Below are 18,329 nucleotides of genomic sequence, written 5' to 3'. Positions count from 1 at the left end.
CCTTGGGGCTCTGAGCCCCCTGCTCTGGGGGCAGATGTCCCTGCTCCCTGCAGGGGCTGGGCTGGGGGAGCTCTGAAGGTCCCTGCAGCCCAGTCTGGGATTCTGTATGTTAGGCAGGACCATACTGACCTAGAAATCAAACCGATGGGATGCCCTGCTCCAGAATAATCGTATGCAACCCCTCTGTTGTTTATGGCTGACACAGCGTGGCGCAGGCAATGGCACGGATCACTCTTAACCTACACACACCTCCCTCTTGTCAGTAGTGGCCACCTGGGGAGCTTTAGCGCTCACACCACTCGTTTAGGAGTTACCGAATAGGAAACTCCACTGGTACAGCAGTGACACAGAACTACTCAATGCACCGGTGAGGTGTTCGAGCTGCCACGAGGTGCTCGTTTGTGGTATGGGATCAGATGCAATAGTAAGATTACTTCACACTCCGCAGCAGGAAGCTTGTTTTTGAGACAGTTCAGATTTCTCCTGCCTTTTCACCCAGTGTCCTAGTCCAATGGAGAAAGTCTTACAACCACAAGAGTACTAGCCGGGGGTCATGCCAAAAAAATAAACAGCCACTGGCCAACCTGTCTCTCCTTGACATGAGCTGCACACACAAAGGTGCAGTTACGCTGCAATGCTTATTCTTAAAAATTCTTAAAAGATCCTAGGACAATCTCTCTATCTAGGTCTGTGCTACAACTGAAGAACTAACACCATTACATACCCTTAACACCAGTTTCTTGTATTTTTCAGATAAATCCACTTTCACGCATCTGCCCTGGAACCAAAGCGCTTTGTTGGCACAATGCTCGACCATGGCTAAAGCATCTTCTCTGGTCTCCATCTCGATGAAAGCCTGAAAACATTAACACGCATTAAAACCAACTAAGAACTACACAACACTTTTGCAGGCAAAGCGGTTTAACTGAAACCACAGCATTTCCAAACGCTGAAATAACGTTATGAGATTCAGCTGCCTCCACCCTGTCCAAACTAGCCGCACGTTTCCCAGCTGACCAGGGTGCTCGGTGCACCCCGGCCATTCTGCTCAGTAATACCTGTCCCCTAGGAAGTTCTGAAATTAAACAAGGAAAATCATCAGCAAATAGGTCACCGTAAAATACCATTCCAGATAAAAAGCAGCTGGACAATGTGACTCACTGATTTGGTGCTTCAGTATCTGGGAATTCCAGGGTCGCTAAGGAACCACCCCGGTATTTTGTGGGTTTTTTGAGAGAAGCCTGGAGCAGAAAGGCTGCTGGGCTACAAGCCCTGCTTTGGGAGGTGGCTCACCAAGAAACCAGCCTACCACACACTGAGCTTGCTGAACAAGCTTTTAAAACCACATCTGGGCAGAGGATCATCGGCAGAGAGAAGCGAGCTGCTCCTGCACCCAGCTTCGACAGCAAAGGGGTTTGTTTTCCCAGTGAAATAAGGCCAGGGAGGACTTCCTAGGGGTCATATTCGAGTCACTGTCTGGCATGAGGGGATTCGGGCACTCAGCTCTTCAAAAAAGTGCTGGCAGTTCTATATAACTCAAAGGAACAACAAACTGGGACAGCCATGCTGAAAAAAAATTAGAACTGAATGCTTTACGCTCCTGTTTTGATAGTAAAAGGCTTCAGATGTGCCTGTACAGAATTTCTACACGTGCCATGTATATCCTTATTTTTCAAGTCAGAGAGCCACAGCAGCACAGCTTTTGTTTAAAGAATGGAAAATAATGGGTAAATAAAAGAAATGTGTAATCACAGAATCATTTTGGCTGGAAGAGACCTTTAAGCTCATTGAGTCCACCCATTCCCCCAGCACTGCCAGGTCCCCTCTGCCCCCTGTCCCTCAGCAGCACCTGCACACGGCTGGGAAACCCCTCCAGGGATGGGGACTCCACCACTGCCCTGGGCAGCCCGGGACAGGGCTTGAAGAAGAGTGAAATTTGTTAGCGTTTCACAGGCAATGGTTTTTCAGCCTTAAAAATAGTTCCAAGACTCCCAGGAATCCGTACAAAAGCCCCTCAGCCTCAGTGCTCAGGGTACCTTCCCCACAGCGGAGGCCTGTCCGGGTTGCTGTTAAAGCAGCTCACACCTCGGTAACATTTCGCAGTCAGCCACACAGCAAACCTCCCCCACCACGGCACCCTACATGTCTGTCCGTGCTGGAGCAGAAACGCTACACGTGCCCCAGTTAAAGGCACGTCACTTCTCCGCAGCAGCAAACTCCGTTTCCCACCCTCACAGGCAGATGTTCCCAGTCACTCACCTGGCTCTTCATTCGCATGAGAATGTAGTTCTTGATCTTGCCGTAGGGCTCGGCCAGTTTCAGCACAGCGTTGTCAGAGTACCCCGAGTGAGGCAGGTTGCTGAGGTGGATCACACGGCCAAGTTCCGGCTTTGGCGGCTCTGTTTTTTGGTCAGGTTTACCCTCAGGTTTCTAAAAGAGGGAAGGGAATTTTTTAAAGTCACATGGGTGACTATCCCTTGATCAGGCTGACACATCTAAGAATGCTGTAAATTAAAAATTACTTCAGCGCGACAGGCTCGTAACTCTGGTTAAAATAAGGCAATGTTAGAAAAGCCAAAGCGTTTTACCTTTATTCTTTTGTATTTCTGTGACAGGTGGACTCTGACGGGTTTACCGAACACCAGCGCGGGGGTGGTGGAGTAGTACTCCACTGCAGCCTGGGCATCTTCAGTGGTCGACATTTCGATAAATGCCTGCAATCGGACAACAAATTCAGTTGGACTCAACAAATTAAGTTGAATTAAGGACTCCTCCAGGAATTAGGAGTGTCGTTTAAAATCTCAAGCTCTTTTTGCTTTCCTGTAAGAACAGCTGCCTGAAAGTCGGGAATTGCCTTCTGGTCACAGTGTTACCTGACCTGCAAAGCTCGGCATAACGTCACGCTTTATTTCGGTGCACAGAGCTCTTTGTTTAGGTTCTGCCTAGATCTGGATTCAGAACAGTCAATTCCTTCCTGCTGTTTCTCTTCTGTGACAGTGGCTTTTTGCACACATGAACAAAGGACACTGTACAACGCACACTGAGACCAAATGCATTTTCAAGAATATCAGAACAGAATTTGCGAGGACAGTGTATTTCCGAGAAAGCTATGAACAACCAACAAGCACTTACCAGTATGTAGAGACACCAGACGGTACTGAGGGGCCTCATCTTACCTCATTGATCTTGTTGAGAATCAGGTGATTTGTAATTATTCCAAATGGTTCAACAAGCTGAAGCAACTGGTATCTCAAGTTCTTTCCCCTCTGGAAATCCATGATGTGAACAACTCGGCTGGTTTCCTGTCGAAGAGAAAGCATGTGTGTATGCAACACGGAAAGCACATGGGTGTCAGCCAGCCTACAAACATCACCTGTCAGGCTCTGCTCTGCTTGTATCTTTAGTTAAATTTTTTAATCTTCAGTAGCAGCCAGAACAAGATGCACGTAGTACAGGCACGGAACTGCCAGGGAGCTCCACAGAGAAGGGTGTTGCTGTGCCAAAGCTGCTTTTCTGGGTGTTCCTGTCCCACAGCTTCATCTCAAGAGGTTTAAATGAGTCCGTACAGATTTGGAACAAGTCTTTTGTAAAGGACTTGGTACAACGAAACCCCTCTATTATTCCAGAGCTTCAGTATTTCCACACGGCTAAATCCTGAAGTCTCACTTTTAAAAAAAAGTCCATTCATTAAAAAAAATAAATCTTAAAGCGAACAAAACAAAAAAAACCCAATGAATTGGTAATACTAACCACTCTGCCCTTCTGCATGTGTCTCGGTCCTGGCATGTTTCCATTTCCGGCTCCTTTAAGAAAGGACACACAAACTTAGTTCAATCTGTAAGACTGGGATCAAAATATCTCTTGACGAGCTCTTCAGAGATCGAAGTCACACGTAGTACTACACCAGATTGGACTGAGGATTTAAAACGAATGATTTCACACCGCGCAAAGATGTTAATGTGTTTATTTCAGAGCTCTTGTAGCTCGGGGCCTCCTTCCTGCTCATTCTGCTCAGTTTAACCTTAGAGCTGCGGTTACTGGCATGCAGACATAGCACACGGGATTTGCCACAGCAAAGTGTCTCTGAACAGACAAGATGTGGCGTCTCTGTATCTGTGGTACACTTTTGACAACTGAGCTTGAAGATGTGGAAAAAGGCTCCTAGTTCTGGTTCTAAACCAACACCAATGCTACCATAGTGCCCATTTTACCAGAAGACACCTGAGAAAAGCCTTTTAGATAGTTTGGCTCAAAGTGATGTCTTAAATAAACATTATTAATCTAAGGAAAATAAGTATGAATATATCTATGATGTAAAAATTCCTTTCAGGCGTCTGGAATACTTGTGCTCTGCCAGGATACCCAGGTACATGAGTTAGTTTCGCTCTTTTGGCCACTCAATTTAAAAGGTAGGAAGTAGAACTTCAGGCAAGCACCTAATTCTTAGCGTGCCTTCTTGGGAAAAAGAGCTGTGCATCACTGCTCTTCCATTTCTCAAATCTATTTGTCAAACTCATTTGAAATTGAGGAGGGAAAAAAAACCCCAAACACTTAGGACATGGAATCCTTGCGAGTTTCACCCAAAATAAACCCACCAAGAGAGAGCTCATCAGAAGACAGATAACAGTGGAGAAGTGGTGCCGGTGGCTGTTACCTCTTGGCCCAACAGGAGGCCCTCCCAGGTGAAACGGAGGGGGTGGCGGGCCCAGAATTCCTGGGGCGGGGTTTGTGGACTGCTGCAACATAAAGGGATCACCCCTAGGAAGAGGAGAAAACACACCTTAATTTGAAACCAAAAACGCGTGAGGCTTTCACTCTCAAAGCACCCTGATGCCTGCAGAGCATCCGGAGGAGTCAGCTTCAGCTGCTCTCCCTGCCGCCCTTCAGCTAGCAGCAAAGGGAGGGGTGTGTTCGAGGAAAAGGAGGCGCGTTGTTTCACGTGAAACACGAAGAAAAATTACAAATACTTCAAACTTCATGATTACTTACATTCCATGTCCTGAATCACTGTCAGGATTCCACTCTGGGTATCTTAAAAGAAACAAACCAAGAAGAAAAGGTAAGAAAATCCCCTCTCCCCACTCGGTGTAATCAGTCTCACACACGCTAACACAGGCACAACACGAGGGCAGCGTCGGCCCACCCCGGGAGCCGTCGGCAGGATCTCCTGCCAGGCCAGAAGCGCTGTTCTTAGGGAGCAGCTTCCTGCGCTGTGTGTAATGTGTCTGACCATTTACAACACCAACCACCCACAGCTTGGCTTACAAGGAAAGTTTAGAAGTTGGTACGTAAGAGACTGGTAAAAAATTACAACCGATTCTCAGCTGCTACGAGCCAACTCTGAAAATGTTACACACGCATCAGCGGGATTCCAAAGTCATGGACCAAGATCCCTTCTTTTGTCCTGAAGATGCTCTTTGAAGCTGGTTTTACCCCCTGCGAGGCACAGCATGTTTCCTAAACCCGCTCTGTGAGCCACCATTGACCATCATGTAGCTGTCCACACCCTCGTGCCCCAGGACTGTTTACTGTACTTCGAATTCATACATTTCGAGCAGCAGCTGACAGCGTCGGCTGTGAGTCGCTCCATTGATATGATGGTTCCACTCCTGCAGCAAAGTAAATAATTAAAAATTAACAGCCGCATTGAACAAGCCATTTCTAACAAGACAAGGTTGTTCAGCGCAGTATCTTCTCTTCTAAGCTGAAGTTTGGAAGATACGCAGACTAAGAAATCTCTTTTTGTAGAGCTTTACAGAGACACTGAAATTGGACCTACCTGGTAACTCCTAACCTGGGTGAAAAGGTGCCTGATGAGACATGGCTGGTGCTCTATGGGCGTGATCCTGCCTCTGGCGCTAAGCTCAGGGTGGTAACTGCTACCGCATCCACGCGAGTCCCTGCCACTCAACTTTTAGAACCCAATGCTGAGATTTTTTTTTTTGCCTTCAGTAATTTTAGAATTTCCTCCATTCTCTCTGCTTCTTTCCTCAGGCTTTTAAAGGTTAAACAGAACTAACCACTCAAGTTTTTCTAATCATAAAGCAGCCAAGAAACGGCAAGGAATTCAGAAAGGAAAGACTAAAAGAAATGAGAGTGCATAGCTAGGACAACCTGCAGGTACACAGGTGAAACAGAAAACCGTGAGCATTTGAGGGGAATAATCACCAAAAAAAGGAGATCTAAATTAGATGGGACAAGGGAGGAATAATGGGATTAAACCACATCAGCCAGGTGAAACTCCTCCTCGTTCTGGCTTTAGTACCAGAAAGAAAAAGCAGGAAGCCCTTGATCCTCTGCAGCCTATTTTGATAGTGAGGGGAGCTATTTTTGTCCAGAGGAGCGCAGGCACGGGGACTCCTCCTTTACCGAGGTGCAGAGCGCCCGATCCCCACGTCCCAGCAGCGCTGGGTTGTGCCTCATTTGCTTCCACCAAGAACATGAGGCTGCACTTTCGTGAGCCACCGACCAAGTCCCACCGTGCCGCTCTTCAAGGAGCGAAGAGACCAACAGAGACACACAGGGGAGTTCGCCTGATGTTCACGGGGAAGCAAAGGGGACAGTAATTACCGGTCCCTGGGGGCTGTTTAACAACCAAAGGTTACATGTGACGGTAAGCACATACAGAGCACTGGCTGGCTGTTCTATAGGTCTCCTCTTATACGTGTATTTCTGCTCAGCACCCACAGATGATTTACCCTAATCCTCATCTTCCCTGCTCTGGAGTTTCTGCCACACCACAGCCACCCTCCTGGCCACACTGAGACACTCCCCAGGCCCACTGCAGTGTTTCCATATGCTAAATGCCTTCCCAGCACTTCCCACAAAGGAGAAAAATCTGCATTTAAAGTCTCCTGTGAAGCTACGCCTCAATATTACTCCACAATGCCCAGAATACAGCGTGGAGCAAGATGAAACCTTTGCTCATTTTATCAAGATGATGTAAATGAGAGCACCCCTTTTTCTTGTTCACTGCCCCCAAGATGGAGGCTCCGAAACCGTAAATTAATAAATACACGGGCAATTAGGATAAAAAAACCGACCAAAAATCCCAAACAAACCTACCTATGAATCATTCCATACTTAAAACCAAAGTCTCTTCAGTTTAAAACTTGCTCACAAGTTTTAGTACAGAAAACAGCCCTTGAAACACTCAAAACCCCTCTGAATTTGGGCACAGGAGCCGTAAAGCCTCGGCGGCCGATCCTGTTAGCTACACCATGCTCTGAAGCTGCTTTAACACACGATTTAGTGCTACTATAAAGTACATGTATCTGCAAACCAGGGGCAAAGTTTGGGAGATCTAAATCTCAGCAGACCTCAAATGCTTTTAAATATGCAAAAAAGGGAGATCTGACATATAACTTAGAGGACTTTTTTCCTCCCTCAGGCTGAGGTTTCAGGGCACTCGGTATTTACAGACACTGACTAGCGCAAACGCCCAAAGTTCAGCTAGAGAGGATCTGAACTGAGGTCCTTAAACCCCAGCTTACCCTTTGCCTCAACTGATGCAAGAGGACGCGCTGTTCTTCGGCAAATTAGGCCAAACTTCAGCGCTTAATTTTAGACAGCCCTATTAGGGCCATGCCACGGTTCTCCTCTGAGATGTATCACCGTTTCCAGTGTTTCACCTCCAAATTCATCTGCTCATGCCGCATCAGCCTTCTTCTTTGGCAGGGAAAACAATCCCTCCTCATCTAACAGCTCATTCCCCGATAATGGGACCAGGATTGACAAAATGCCTTTAAAAATGGGCCCAAATTTACTCCACTATTGGGCCAAAGCCAAACTGGGTCTTAAAATAGACACACATCGAATTAAAGCAGCAATTAAAAACACCGCTAAAAACCCCAGAACTAGTCTGCCAGCTTAAGTTACATTAAGAGTGCTTAACCCCTTGCTCAGGCTTGAAGCGCACATTGCTTTATTACAGGCTTTTAAAAAAGATCTCCTGCGGTACTTTTATTTGGAGGTGGGGAAAGGCGATTTGGACAGTGCAGTAAGAAGTGTGTGTTGTCCCAGCTAAGAACAGCATTCCCTTTCTGCTTTCCATACATTTCGGCTGAAATTAGATTACTTTAAAAACCAAATTCTGCTTGATTCAATTTTGTGGGAGACAAAGCAAGAAATTCTGTAACCATAAGGTGTGCAAAGCAGAGGAAAAAAGGAGAGAAAGAGAAAAATTCTTGTGGTGACATGATTTCTGAAATTAGAAACAAAGCCTAAACTCGGGTTGTAAGAAACAGATGCTCCAATCTCAAGTATTTTAGAGTGTACTAGCAGCTTAAGTCAAAGTATATTCCTAAAAAAAAGGATGGTTTTAGGTGTTACAGAGGAAGTTGGCCACTTCAGTTAGGCTGCCAAAAGAATTTGGTATTTCTCATACCTGGGAAGACATTTCGTGGTGGATATCCTCGCACTAGATCTTCATGCCAAAGCACTAAGAACCACGAGGCTTTAAAATAAAGGGCTAAAAAGAACCCTACTTACAGGAACACTGGTTGCCATCTTCAAGGGCCTCAGAAGTTTACGTTCTCAATCTAACCGAACCGAGCTTGGCATCTAAACTGTTCCCACTTAACACCTTTTGTGAAAATAAAGGTCAAATACAGGAGACAAGAAACCCGGATTACTGTGATTGTTTTGTATCACAAGTCATTAAAGCCACACAAGTTCATCGGCTGTCAGATCAGCTGGAGTCAGACAGTGTGGGCTCCAAAACGGGTCTGATCATTTCCTTGCCGGGACAGAACGACTCTCGTGTCTCAGAAAGATTAGATGCACGGAAGCAGCCCTTTGAGAGGTAACTGTAAAGAAATGGTTAGTAACAGCAATTCCACATCGTATCAATTTACAGTAACAGCATGTATTATATTTGCAACTGAACGCCTTCGAGCTAATTAGCCGCTAATTGTGACAAGAGGGGCACTGCATTAGCCAATTAGCCAATTTAATTGCCTAGTATCCTGAAAATCAGCAAGATGAGTAAAACTGGAAAGCTGCAAGTGAGAAGGCTCTGAAAATAACGTCTGACTCAACAGGCCGTCGGGAGTGACCTGCCGCCTTCGCAGAGAGTTGAGCTACTGGCGAATAAACTAAGAGGGAAGTCTCAGCATGGCCGAGCACACCCGAAGATCCACTCTACTGGCGAGCCAAGGGAAGAACACTGCTAGGAACACAGAGCGGGCTACTGCGACAGCAGGCTGACTGCTCCCAGTCTACAGGGACAGATGCAACACGGGACAATAAAAAGTGAGTCTGAAGGGTCTAAGAAAGTTGTGAAAAAGGAGAAAAATGACGACAAATTTCAGCCATAGTATGAGATAGAGGGTTAAAGTGAAATTAAAAAGGCAAGAATGAGCTAATCTAAAACGTGGTTTTTACTTTTTGCAAATAAGTTCCAGGGCTCTACATTAACTATTTCCCTCTGGACAGGGAAAAAAGCAAGGCAAGAATGAGCTAATCTAAAACGTGGTTTTTACTTTTTGCAAATAAGTTCCAGGGCTCTACATTAACGCTTTCCCTCTGGACAGGGAAAAAAGCAGAACTGTGCAAGAATGCAGCTCAACTACATGTAAATCAGCAATCAAGACAGATGTGGAGGAGAGCTGAAACTGGCTTCCTGAACAGCACAGCAGATATGCTGCAACCCCCCCAAACCAAAAAAATCAACACACCCACCCAAAACTGCTCAAATGCCAGATGTCTGTGGTTAAGAGAACATGTGGATGTAAAATATCAATAAGACATCCCAGTAGATGATCGCTGTTTGACTGGACGTTAAGCAATCGGGGCAAACAAAACACATTAATGTAAAGCCCTGGTTTACAATGTTTGTTAACAATCACCTTGTAAATAAACCAAGTGCCTTTTTCACTCTCAAACCAACTTTCAGATCATTTCAAAAGCAACCAGGCCATAGAAATAATTAAAGAAATAGGTAAAAACAGAACAGATACTACAACGTAAAGGAAAATAGAAGCATCTGGTGCGTGACTCACCTTATTAGAATGAACTGGCATATCACATATAGAGCACAGATGGGGATAACCCTTCGGTAAGAATCCATGGAAGTCTTCAATATTGCTATTTGGAGGAGCACCTCTCTTTTTCTCAAAGAGAGATCTCTCAGGACCAGGACCACGACCCATTCTGTCATACTCACTGTCAAATTTATGATAGTTATGCGAAGTCTCACCATAGAAAGATTCGTCCCTACACCTTTCTCCATCTCTTAATCTGTCATCTTCATAATCCATTCTGTCATAATAACCAGATTCTTGAGAACGACTTCCATGGTCATAGTCAACCACTGGGTTGAGACTAGGACCACGATCATCAAAGCTATCTCTTCTAAAATGCCTTTTTTCTTCCCAATCATCCCTAGGTACTCTGTACGGTGGTTCCCGTGTGGATGATCTGCCATCTCTACCATAACCTTCTTCAGCTCTCCTCCTTTTAAGTTGTAGAAGGATCTGAGGCAAGTTTTCAGGAGTAATCTTGTCCTCGGGATAGCGACTCAGTTCATCTAAGTCTCTAGCAGAAAGACCGAAGCTGGCCAAAATGTTAGTGGCCTGGTCTGCATCTCCACGGTGCTGAGAAGACAAAGGGAGCGGACCTCTACTTCCAATGTTAAATATAGACTGCAAATTATGGGAAGAGGTACTACCAGAAGACAGTGCACTATGAGATCCTTGTTGGTTCAATGAAGAACTCATTCCAAGATTCATTAAGCTAGCAAGGCGTGCAGTACCCTGGTTCATCCTTCCAAGAGATGCTGGCATATTTAAAGACTGGGTAGCAGCAGCAAGAAGGCCTATTCCTGCAGAGAGGTCACGGCCATGACCTTGTGAATCCCTACTCAGAGATGACTGCTGGAATGACTTGGACATTGTAGAACTATCGCTTGTCTACTGTATGGATCAAAAAAATTTGCTCTTTGTTTGCTTTTTTAAGATGGCTGAAAAGAGAGCTCACACTAGAAAGCTAGGCAAACTTCACTTCGAGAAGGGTAACGCCAAGAAAGAGGATCAATAATGACTGCAGATCTTCTTCAAGCTGAGAAACACCAGACAATTCTGTAGAAAAACAAGCAGTTTTAGTCATCAATCCCTTTAAACAGATGCAGTTTAACTTATGCATCATGTTGATCTAAAAAACATTAAAAGATCTCAATCTTACAAGGCTTTTATTACATAACAGATTCAAGAGGCACCCAGAACCTACATATATCATTGCAGATTAAAATACAGCAGCGTGTCTGATACATACTACTCTTCCTCTACAAAAAGCTATTTTCACACTGAAGACAAGTGAATTTCCGAAGTTTGGGATGTCTGGAAGCATCTCGAGTTTACTAGCACATAAGCCTTGATGTCTGGTTAATGGTTTGGTTTATACCCTGCATTACTGTGTCTACGAGAAGACTACCAAAAATTCCCTTTTAAGCCCATAGAATCCAAGATGACTTCGGCATATAACACATATTTGAAAACGAAACCTATGCAGAACAGGACGAGAGGAAGTTAAAAGTAACTGAAGTCTGGGCAAAAAGTGTCTGCTGTAAGATCTAGTAAATGAGACCAAACATAACATTCAATCTTTATGCAGTAAAATTCAAATTTTCGATGTGAAGACAGATGTGAACAAGAAAAACGAGTTTTACATTTTGCAGGAAGTAAACAAGAGCCCTTGTTCAAATTGCAGTTACTCGGGTGACGGCACTTCGGAAGTGATTCTTTACTGCGTCACACTGCAGCCGTGACGTCAGCCTGTGCTCGCAGAGCTCAGGCTAAGCAAGGTCAGGCTCAGTGCTGGGATGGGAGCCTCCAGGAAACCCTGCTCCTGCAGAAAGAGCCACCCGGTGAGTCAGGAGATGGCACCGCGCCCCGGCCAGCCCTGGCCGTGTCTCCGGCAGCAAACGGCTGCTTCCTTGGTCCAGCTCCGACACTCTCATACCGTGACCACGTGTGGGAGTTAAAGATCCTAAGGCAGTACTCGTAGGAGAGAGCCATTTGCCCTGTGCCCCACTCAAATACTAACCTTGTTTTTCAGTATTCGGTTCAAATGCATTTCCTTGAACGTTTTACCTAAATATCCACAGCAGATTTTATGGTGCAATGGATATACCTCATAAAATGTCCCTTTTTTTAGGGCAGAACAGAAATAAGCTGCAATACTTCTCCCCACGCTCCTTCAGCCTTGGGACAGACACACAAAATTTAAAGCACGGCAACACATGAAAACATTCCACTGGGAATACGCTGTTCTCGGGCCCCGATGTGGTAAAGCCCTTCCACATCCTGGCGGAGCAGCGTTGCTTCTCCAGCAGCGCCAGTCAGATGTGCATAAACCACACCACCCCTTGAAAAAGAAACAGGCACCAACTGCACAGCTCCAGGTGAAATCAGCTTCTAAGAGAACAGGTACGTTTGAGGAGGAACGGAAAGGACAAAATGAAAGCAAGGATTTTTCCTTGAAGAGACCAGCTCTGCAGAAGGCAATCTCTCTTGTACTGGAAACAGAAGAAAAAAGGTCAAGGTTATGAGCATGTCTCTATCCCAGCTGCCTATTCAGCCCTGCTCTTTCAACAGCACATAAAGCTTTACCTACTTTAAGTTGAAAAGCACTCATGTTTTCTTTCTCGGTAGAGCATGTTACAGAATTATGCATTTACGTGGGAAAAAATGGATTCTAGGAGAGAGGAGGCAAGCCCCCCTCCCCCAGAACTCCACCTCTGAAGAGCACATATTCTGTTACTCAAATTTCATCTGAGCTCTGAATTTGGCTATGCTTTTACAGTCCGCAGACATTGCAGTCACTTAAAGTAAGCTTAACTGTGTAACATTTGGTTAAGAACAAGAGATTGAGAAACATGGGAATGAAACAAGGTTAGAAGTGTCGAGGCAGAAGACAGGAAAGCACTGCAGAGAGCTTCAGGGGAAAATGGTGAACCAAGGATACAGGAGAGCAGACACGTGAGATACCCAGGACAGGCTGGCCACACCACAGAACACCGGAACAGAAAACATTTTAAGAACTGCCCTGTAAAAAACCAAGAACTCAAAGTTCAGCCCGAAAGAAACGGTAATGTTCACCTGGGTCCCGTGTTTTATCTTACTTACATTCATCGAGCTCCAAAGTTCTTCATGTCGGTTTTACAAGTTAATCCTTACTCCTTCCATTCTGACACAGAAATTCCCCTCTAGTTCATTCACACTCTTACAGAATGATTTGAAACTGAACTTACTGAGTTCTTCATAAAATCCGATATTCCAGAGGGCTCTACAGAGCAGACCCTTACAGTGATTCAGCAACCAGCTGCATGGCCAGGAAAGGCACAGTGTGGGGACCTGCACTACGCAAACTCTCACTACATCAGGAAAGTTCTCCACTCTCCAAAAACCCCCTTTCTCTTTGACCAGATGCTCACTAATCCTCTCGTCTTGTTTTCAGTTGGCAGTTCATTGTCCGCTGCTCTGGAGAGATTAGCAGAGAACAAACCCCCTCACATCCCCGCCTGGCAGGGACCTGGGCTGCAGGGACCCTGGTGACAGGCCACGCTTTGACCCCAGGCAGCTTTTACATAACCACACTGTGCTGCTGCTAACACCCAGAGAAGGAAGTAGCAAAAGGAAAAAGAGAAACAGGAAAAGTTGGGGGGGGGGGGGGGTGTGAAACAAGACAAAGAGGGACAATCTTACGGAAAAGCATGAGGTGGGACAGCAGGATGAGCATGTGATGAAGAGGGACTGTAACGCTGGTAGTGCGTGCTCGAGCCAGTGAAGCGCCCTACACCTAACGAGGTATTCCAGTGGAGGACCCGCAGAAACTCAGCTCCTGAGTTACCCTCAAAAACCACTGACTCTCACATCGCTACGTCGCTGTCACTTCCAGTTGCTGCTGCACTCTGCTCCTGACCACCCCCAGGCTTTAAGACGGGAGGAAGAGTACAACAAAAGGAGGTGGGGGAAGAACTCTACGAATCACACCCCAGAACATTTAACTTCCACATGGTCAGGTGTCACGAGCGATTCTCCGTTCGCCTTTCTTGCAGCGATCACTTTGGAAAGATTTTATGTCGGCATTGGATAGAGGCGGGTTCCCACGGACCACGGCAGGCTTTTGAGCGCGCGTGCCATCAGCCGAGTCACAGCAACAAGACGAGTCTGACTGAACAAAGCTGTCTAAAGAACCAGACATGATTTAGGCAAGTTGGAAGGGTTAGGCTAATCGTCCCTCGGGTAATTTCAGCTATACTGGGAACAGACAGGCTTTTGGATATACATTTTTAAGATCTGTGGAGAGAAATTTGGCCATATTAAGATTTGAAAATATATAATCTAAACCCATCTTGATGTAAGTGGAAAGTCAAAATGTTACTAGATTTCCAGAAATATGTGGACAATGAAAAAACTTGTTATAGTTACAAGTTGCAAAAGAGTTTTCTGTAAAGGCAGACAATAAAAATAAGAAATTTGAATCCTACAGAATGCACTGCTACCACATAACAGCCAAAATGAGGCTCATTTTAAAACACTACAAAAGGTTTTTCTTGGATTATAAACTCTTTTCAGTAAACTTTATAAAAGTCTTGCTCTAAGTATTAATTTTGTTCCTGAAAAGTTTAATTCAGGGAATTTGTGGGATACCTGGATCATGCTGAACAGGGTAACCCTGGATTACTGCCTTCTGCGGAACACCCGCAGGTTGAAATTAATTCCCCAGCTCCCTATTCCTTCTACCGACCTCAGGTTTTTAACCTCCTGTGCACATATTATAGATTTAATATTAATCTTGTTTTATAACAACTCATCTTTTACTCATTCCTCTTCCACTGTTTTCTGGAAGAGTCTCTAAAAGTTAAAAACCTGTTTTCACTTTCTAGTCAGTTTCACTTTCACTTCAGAACCAAAATTACTCCAGACACATTAAATTTAAACAAATAAAGTAAATTATGGGAAAACCATGAAAGAATCTGCAAGCTGAAAAACACCCCCTCAGTTTGTGACACCCTTGGGGAAAAAGTCTCAAGAAGTTTCACAGTCCCAGTCCTCGCTCTCACCATGAAAAGCCGCCCGTTTCCCTTCCCCTCCCTCACGGGGGGAGGCAGGATGCAGCAATCCCCTTTAAAGCCACCTAGTCCATTCAGGAAGAATTCACGTGCTTCCTGGCAAAACCGGCTCCACACATCATGGCAAAAATCAGGTTGTTGAGAGAAGAGGTCTGGAAGTCCAGGTGACACATTTGGACTGACAGCTCCCCACGTTGCACTGAGAATTAATGGTAGCAAACCCAAGAACTAGCAAGGAAATCAGAAGCAGATGTTATCCAGCCGCTGCACGACCGAGCGTTAACGGATTTGGAATCCACAGGCTCACTTTAACGTGCACAATGAAGAAAAGGCCCCTGTCTTTCCACAGGCAAAGGTGGAATTGTCCAGCAGCTGTGGAGGAACTGCAGTTTATCCCCGTTTCAGGTACCAGCACTCAGAGGGGTTATTGCATATTGCTGTTCCAAAGGCAAGGGAACAACCCATCACTTCAACCGACCGTCAAAGGTCAACACCCCAAACTGGCACACCAGACACACGCTCTTTTCTGTGCGAGCACAGCAAGCTGTTCCGGGCTTGGCAGAACAAAAGTTCAACCTCTTAGGATTACGTTCAGCTTTGTCTCAGTGACTTGCTTGATCAGGGGAACACATAATAACCTGAGATCTGAAGGGGCTATACCAGAGGATCGCTTCAGAACAGAGAAGCATTACGTACGATAAAGCCGTATTTATAAATGGAGAATTTCAGCCATTAAGAATCTTACAAGACCTTCCAGAGTTTTCTAGGATTGAACGCAGAAAGGAGCACTGCAAAAGATGCCGACTTCCTATTGCTGCTCATTATATAACTTCATAAATTCAAGCATCCTTCTTTTTGTAAGATGCGTTTGGAAAAAGGAGCACATATTCCTTTACAGAAACAAGAGGAGAAAAAAAAATGCTCCAGGGAACAGTACAGAGTAGAGGAGACCAAAAATGTGTGGGTTTAGAAAGGGAAAACAGAAACAGCTAGGAGCCTACAGAAGAACTGCTGTCACATGCACTGACCAAATCATCACCGTAACAGAAAAACAGTTTCACCGGTTTTAATTTTAAAACCCAAACCAGCACAGCTCTGTATTCTGATCTGGGCGGGGATTCGAAAGCCTCTGACTAATCAGTGAGTCCAAGCCTGCCTCCAGGCTTCGCCAGAGCTGGAATAAAATCACATTCCTTCCCCACTGAAATCTCGCATGAGGTTGATGAGATGAATTCTAGTCGGGGAGAAGAATCAAGGGACTGTGCGACTGGTTTGGTGCTCAAAATAAAAACGCTCTTGTTTAAGTCACAACTGCGCAATATGGTACTGGAACACTTGCAAACGACATCAGTTCAGAAATATGGTGAGGTACCTGCTTTTGTTTTCAGAACTTGTTGCCTTGGCGCACTGAGGGAGAACTCCAGCAGCACAGAGTTGACACCAACACACCCCTAAACCAGCAAATGAACCCAATGGAAATAATTTCTTGGCAGCTTTGTTTACAGCAGCTTCTCCCCCAGATTTCTGAGCTACCCTGAACACTATTAGATTACAAAACACCTTCGCATACCAAAACTCCCAGCAAAGACATGGGCAAGACCCAGACAAGGGCAGGAGACAATACTGACATCTTCATTTCACATCAAATAAATCAGCATTTTGATTTACAATCCTGAATAAACCAGGTACCACTCGTATTTCAGTTGTAGGGATCATTAACACCTGGATCCTTAATGATGTTTGGAGCTTCAAAGACCGACTCTACCCCCTTCCTTCGCTGATTTTTTTGTTTTTACCTTTAGGAACATGGATATTCACGTTTTAAGGATGAACTTAGGATTTTCTCTTGGTTATCCATCCCAGCATTTAGTGCTGGGAACACCTAAACCCATGGAAAACACTGGAGATGAAAGTTTTCAATACCCTATAACTGCAGACGGCACCTCTAAAACAAGCACAGACACAAAAAAGGCTCATGACATCACAAGCCTCAGCTGAACCCTGAGGAAGCGATCAAAATTCTTGAATCTGGTGTTCTGATTTCATCTCCTTACGCAGCGCACAACTAGGAGCACAGACACGGGGTTACCACTGAACACGCACGGATAAGGCTCAAGTGCCAGTTTCCTCACTCTAACTACCCCATGTAATTCCGTAACGTATCATTTTGTGTGTTTGTTGATAAAATTCAAGGCAGAAGTTCACTCATTTCTACATTAAAAACGTTAATAACATATTTCACTACACCTTGAAAAAGTAATATATGAATTAATGTATTAAAATTCTGAATGATTTAATATATTAATATTTTCAATGCCTTAGCATGCTTCAAAATTCAGGAAGATTAAACCAGTGGATCAACAGATTCCTTATGAAGTAGTAGGAGAAAACCTCCCTCTTCTTCTTCTCAGGCACGAAACCGACCCAGCCTGCTTTAAGAGACATTTTCAGCAAGAGTTTCTCCCTACTTATCTTCTCCTGGGACCTCGGAATCACTCACAGTTCAAAAAATCTGAAGAATTTAAGGCTGAGTAAAAAGAGTAAAGACTAATTAAATTGTTTAAAACAGCATCCAGATACCTTTTTTCCCTAAAGGTTTCCTTTGTGGACAGGAAAAAAAGCTGCACATGTACAAGAGGGATTTTTCAGCTTTCGAGAGCAGAAATACCTCAATTATCAAAATAAAGCAGTTCTTCAGGTTCCCAGGAACTTTTGCTTATTTTCAGCATAGATCAAATTTATATCACATTACTTTGCCTCTGGAAACAAAATACGTACATAAAAAACACAGAACATTATTAATCCACCACAGGAGGGGAAAAAAACAAAATCCCTGCAGCATGATTTGTAACCGCAGTTTAAATGACATGAAAGTGAAACTGAGTAGAAAGAGGAACCAAACGGATGCTTCCACTGTCCCTGTTCTTAACGCTCGATTCACTAATTCGTAACAAGGCCAGACGAACATCGAACCCAGCGGGTTTTAGAACTAACGGCCTGCAGAGGCGCTGGGAAGGCACGCACGGCCCTGACAGGCTGTGCAGCTTCCGAGTGGACGTTTTTGGGGGCTGGGGAGGCGATGCCGACCCTGAGGCCTCGGCGGGAACTAGGAGCTCCAGTAAAGCTCCCGGCAGCCGGGGAAGCTGGGCTTAGCTGGGGTCACCCCTGGGAACACGCTTTACGTGCCGAAACAGCGAGCACAAACCACCCCCCCTGCGCTGGGCAGCGCCCGGGGAACACCCGGTCGGGCGCGGCG

At 45.1% G+C, this 18,329-nt stretch overlaps 1 protein-coding gene across 1 annotated transcript in view; it reads right to left on the bottom strand.

Moving 5' to 3' along the window:
• The window catches only part of MATR3 (matrin 3), a 16,596-nt gene extending 5,419 nt beyond the window's left edge, over positions 1-11,177 (bottom strand). Inside the window, exons 1-9 of the mRNA XM_010142578.1 lie at positions 10,002-11,177; positions 5,548-5,609; positions 4,990-5,031; positions 4,655-4,758; positions 3,751-3,803; positions 3,177-3,302; positions 2,589-2,714; positions 2,260-2,430; positions 725-856 (exon numbers count right to left, since the gene is read on the bottom strand). Of these exons, the coding sequence (XP_010140880.1) occupies positions 725-856; positions 2,260-2,430; positions 2,589-2,714; positions 3,177-3,302; positions 3,751-3,803; positions 4,655-4,758; positions 4,990-5,031; positions 5,548-5,609; positions 10,002-10,892 (1,707 nt within the window). The 5' untranslated portion in view covers positions 10,893-11,177. The remainder of the gene's footprint in view (positions 1-724; positions 857-2,259; positions 2,431-2,588; positions 2,715-3,176; positions 3,303-3,750; positions 3,804-4,654; positions 4,759-4,989; positions 5,032-5,547; positions 5,610-10,001) is intronic.
• Positions 11,178-18,329: the final 7,152 nt, after the last annotated feature.

This window comes from Buceros rhinoceros, unplaced genomic scaffold, assembly GCF_000710305.1.
Source record: "Buceros rhinoceros silvestris isolate BGI_N320 unplaced genomic scaffold, ASM71030v1 scaffold35428, whole genome shotgun sequence".
In the NCBI taxonomy this organism is placed as follows: Eukaryota; Metazoa; Chordata; class Aves; order Bucerotiformes; family Bucerotidae; genus Buceros; species Buceros rhinoceros.
This window is presented reverse-complemented; position numbering and strand designations above follow the sequence as displayed.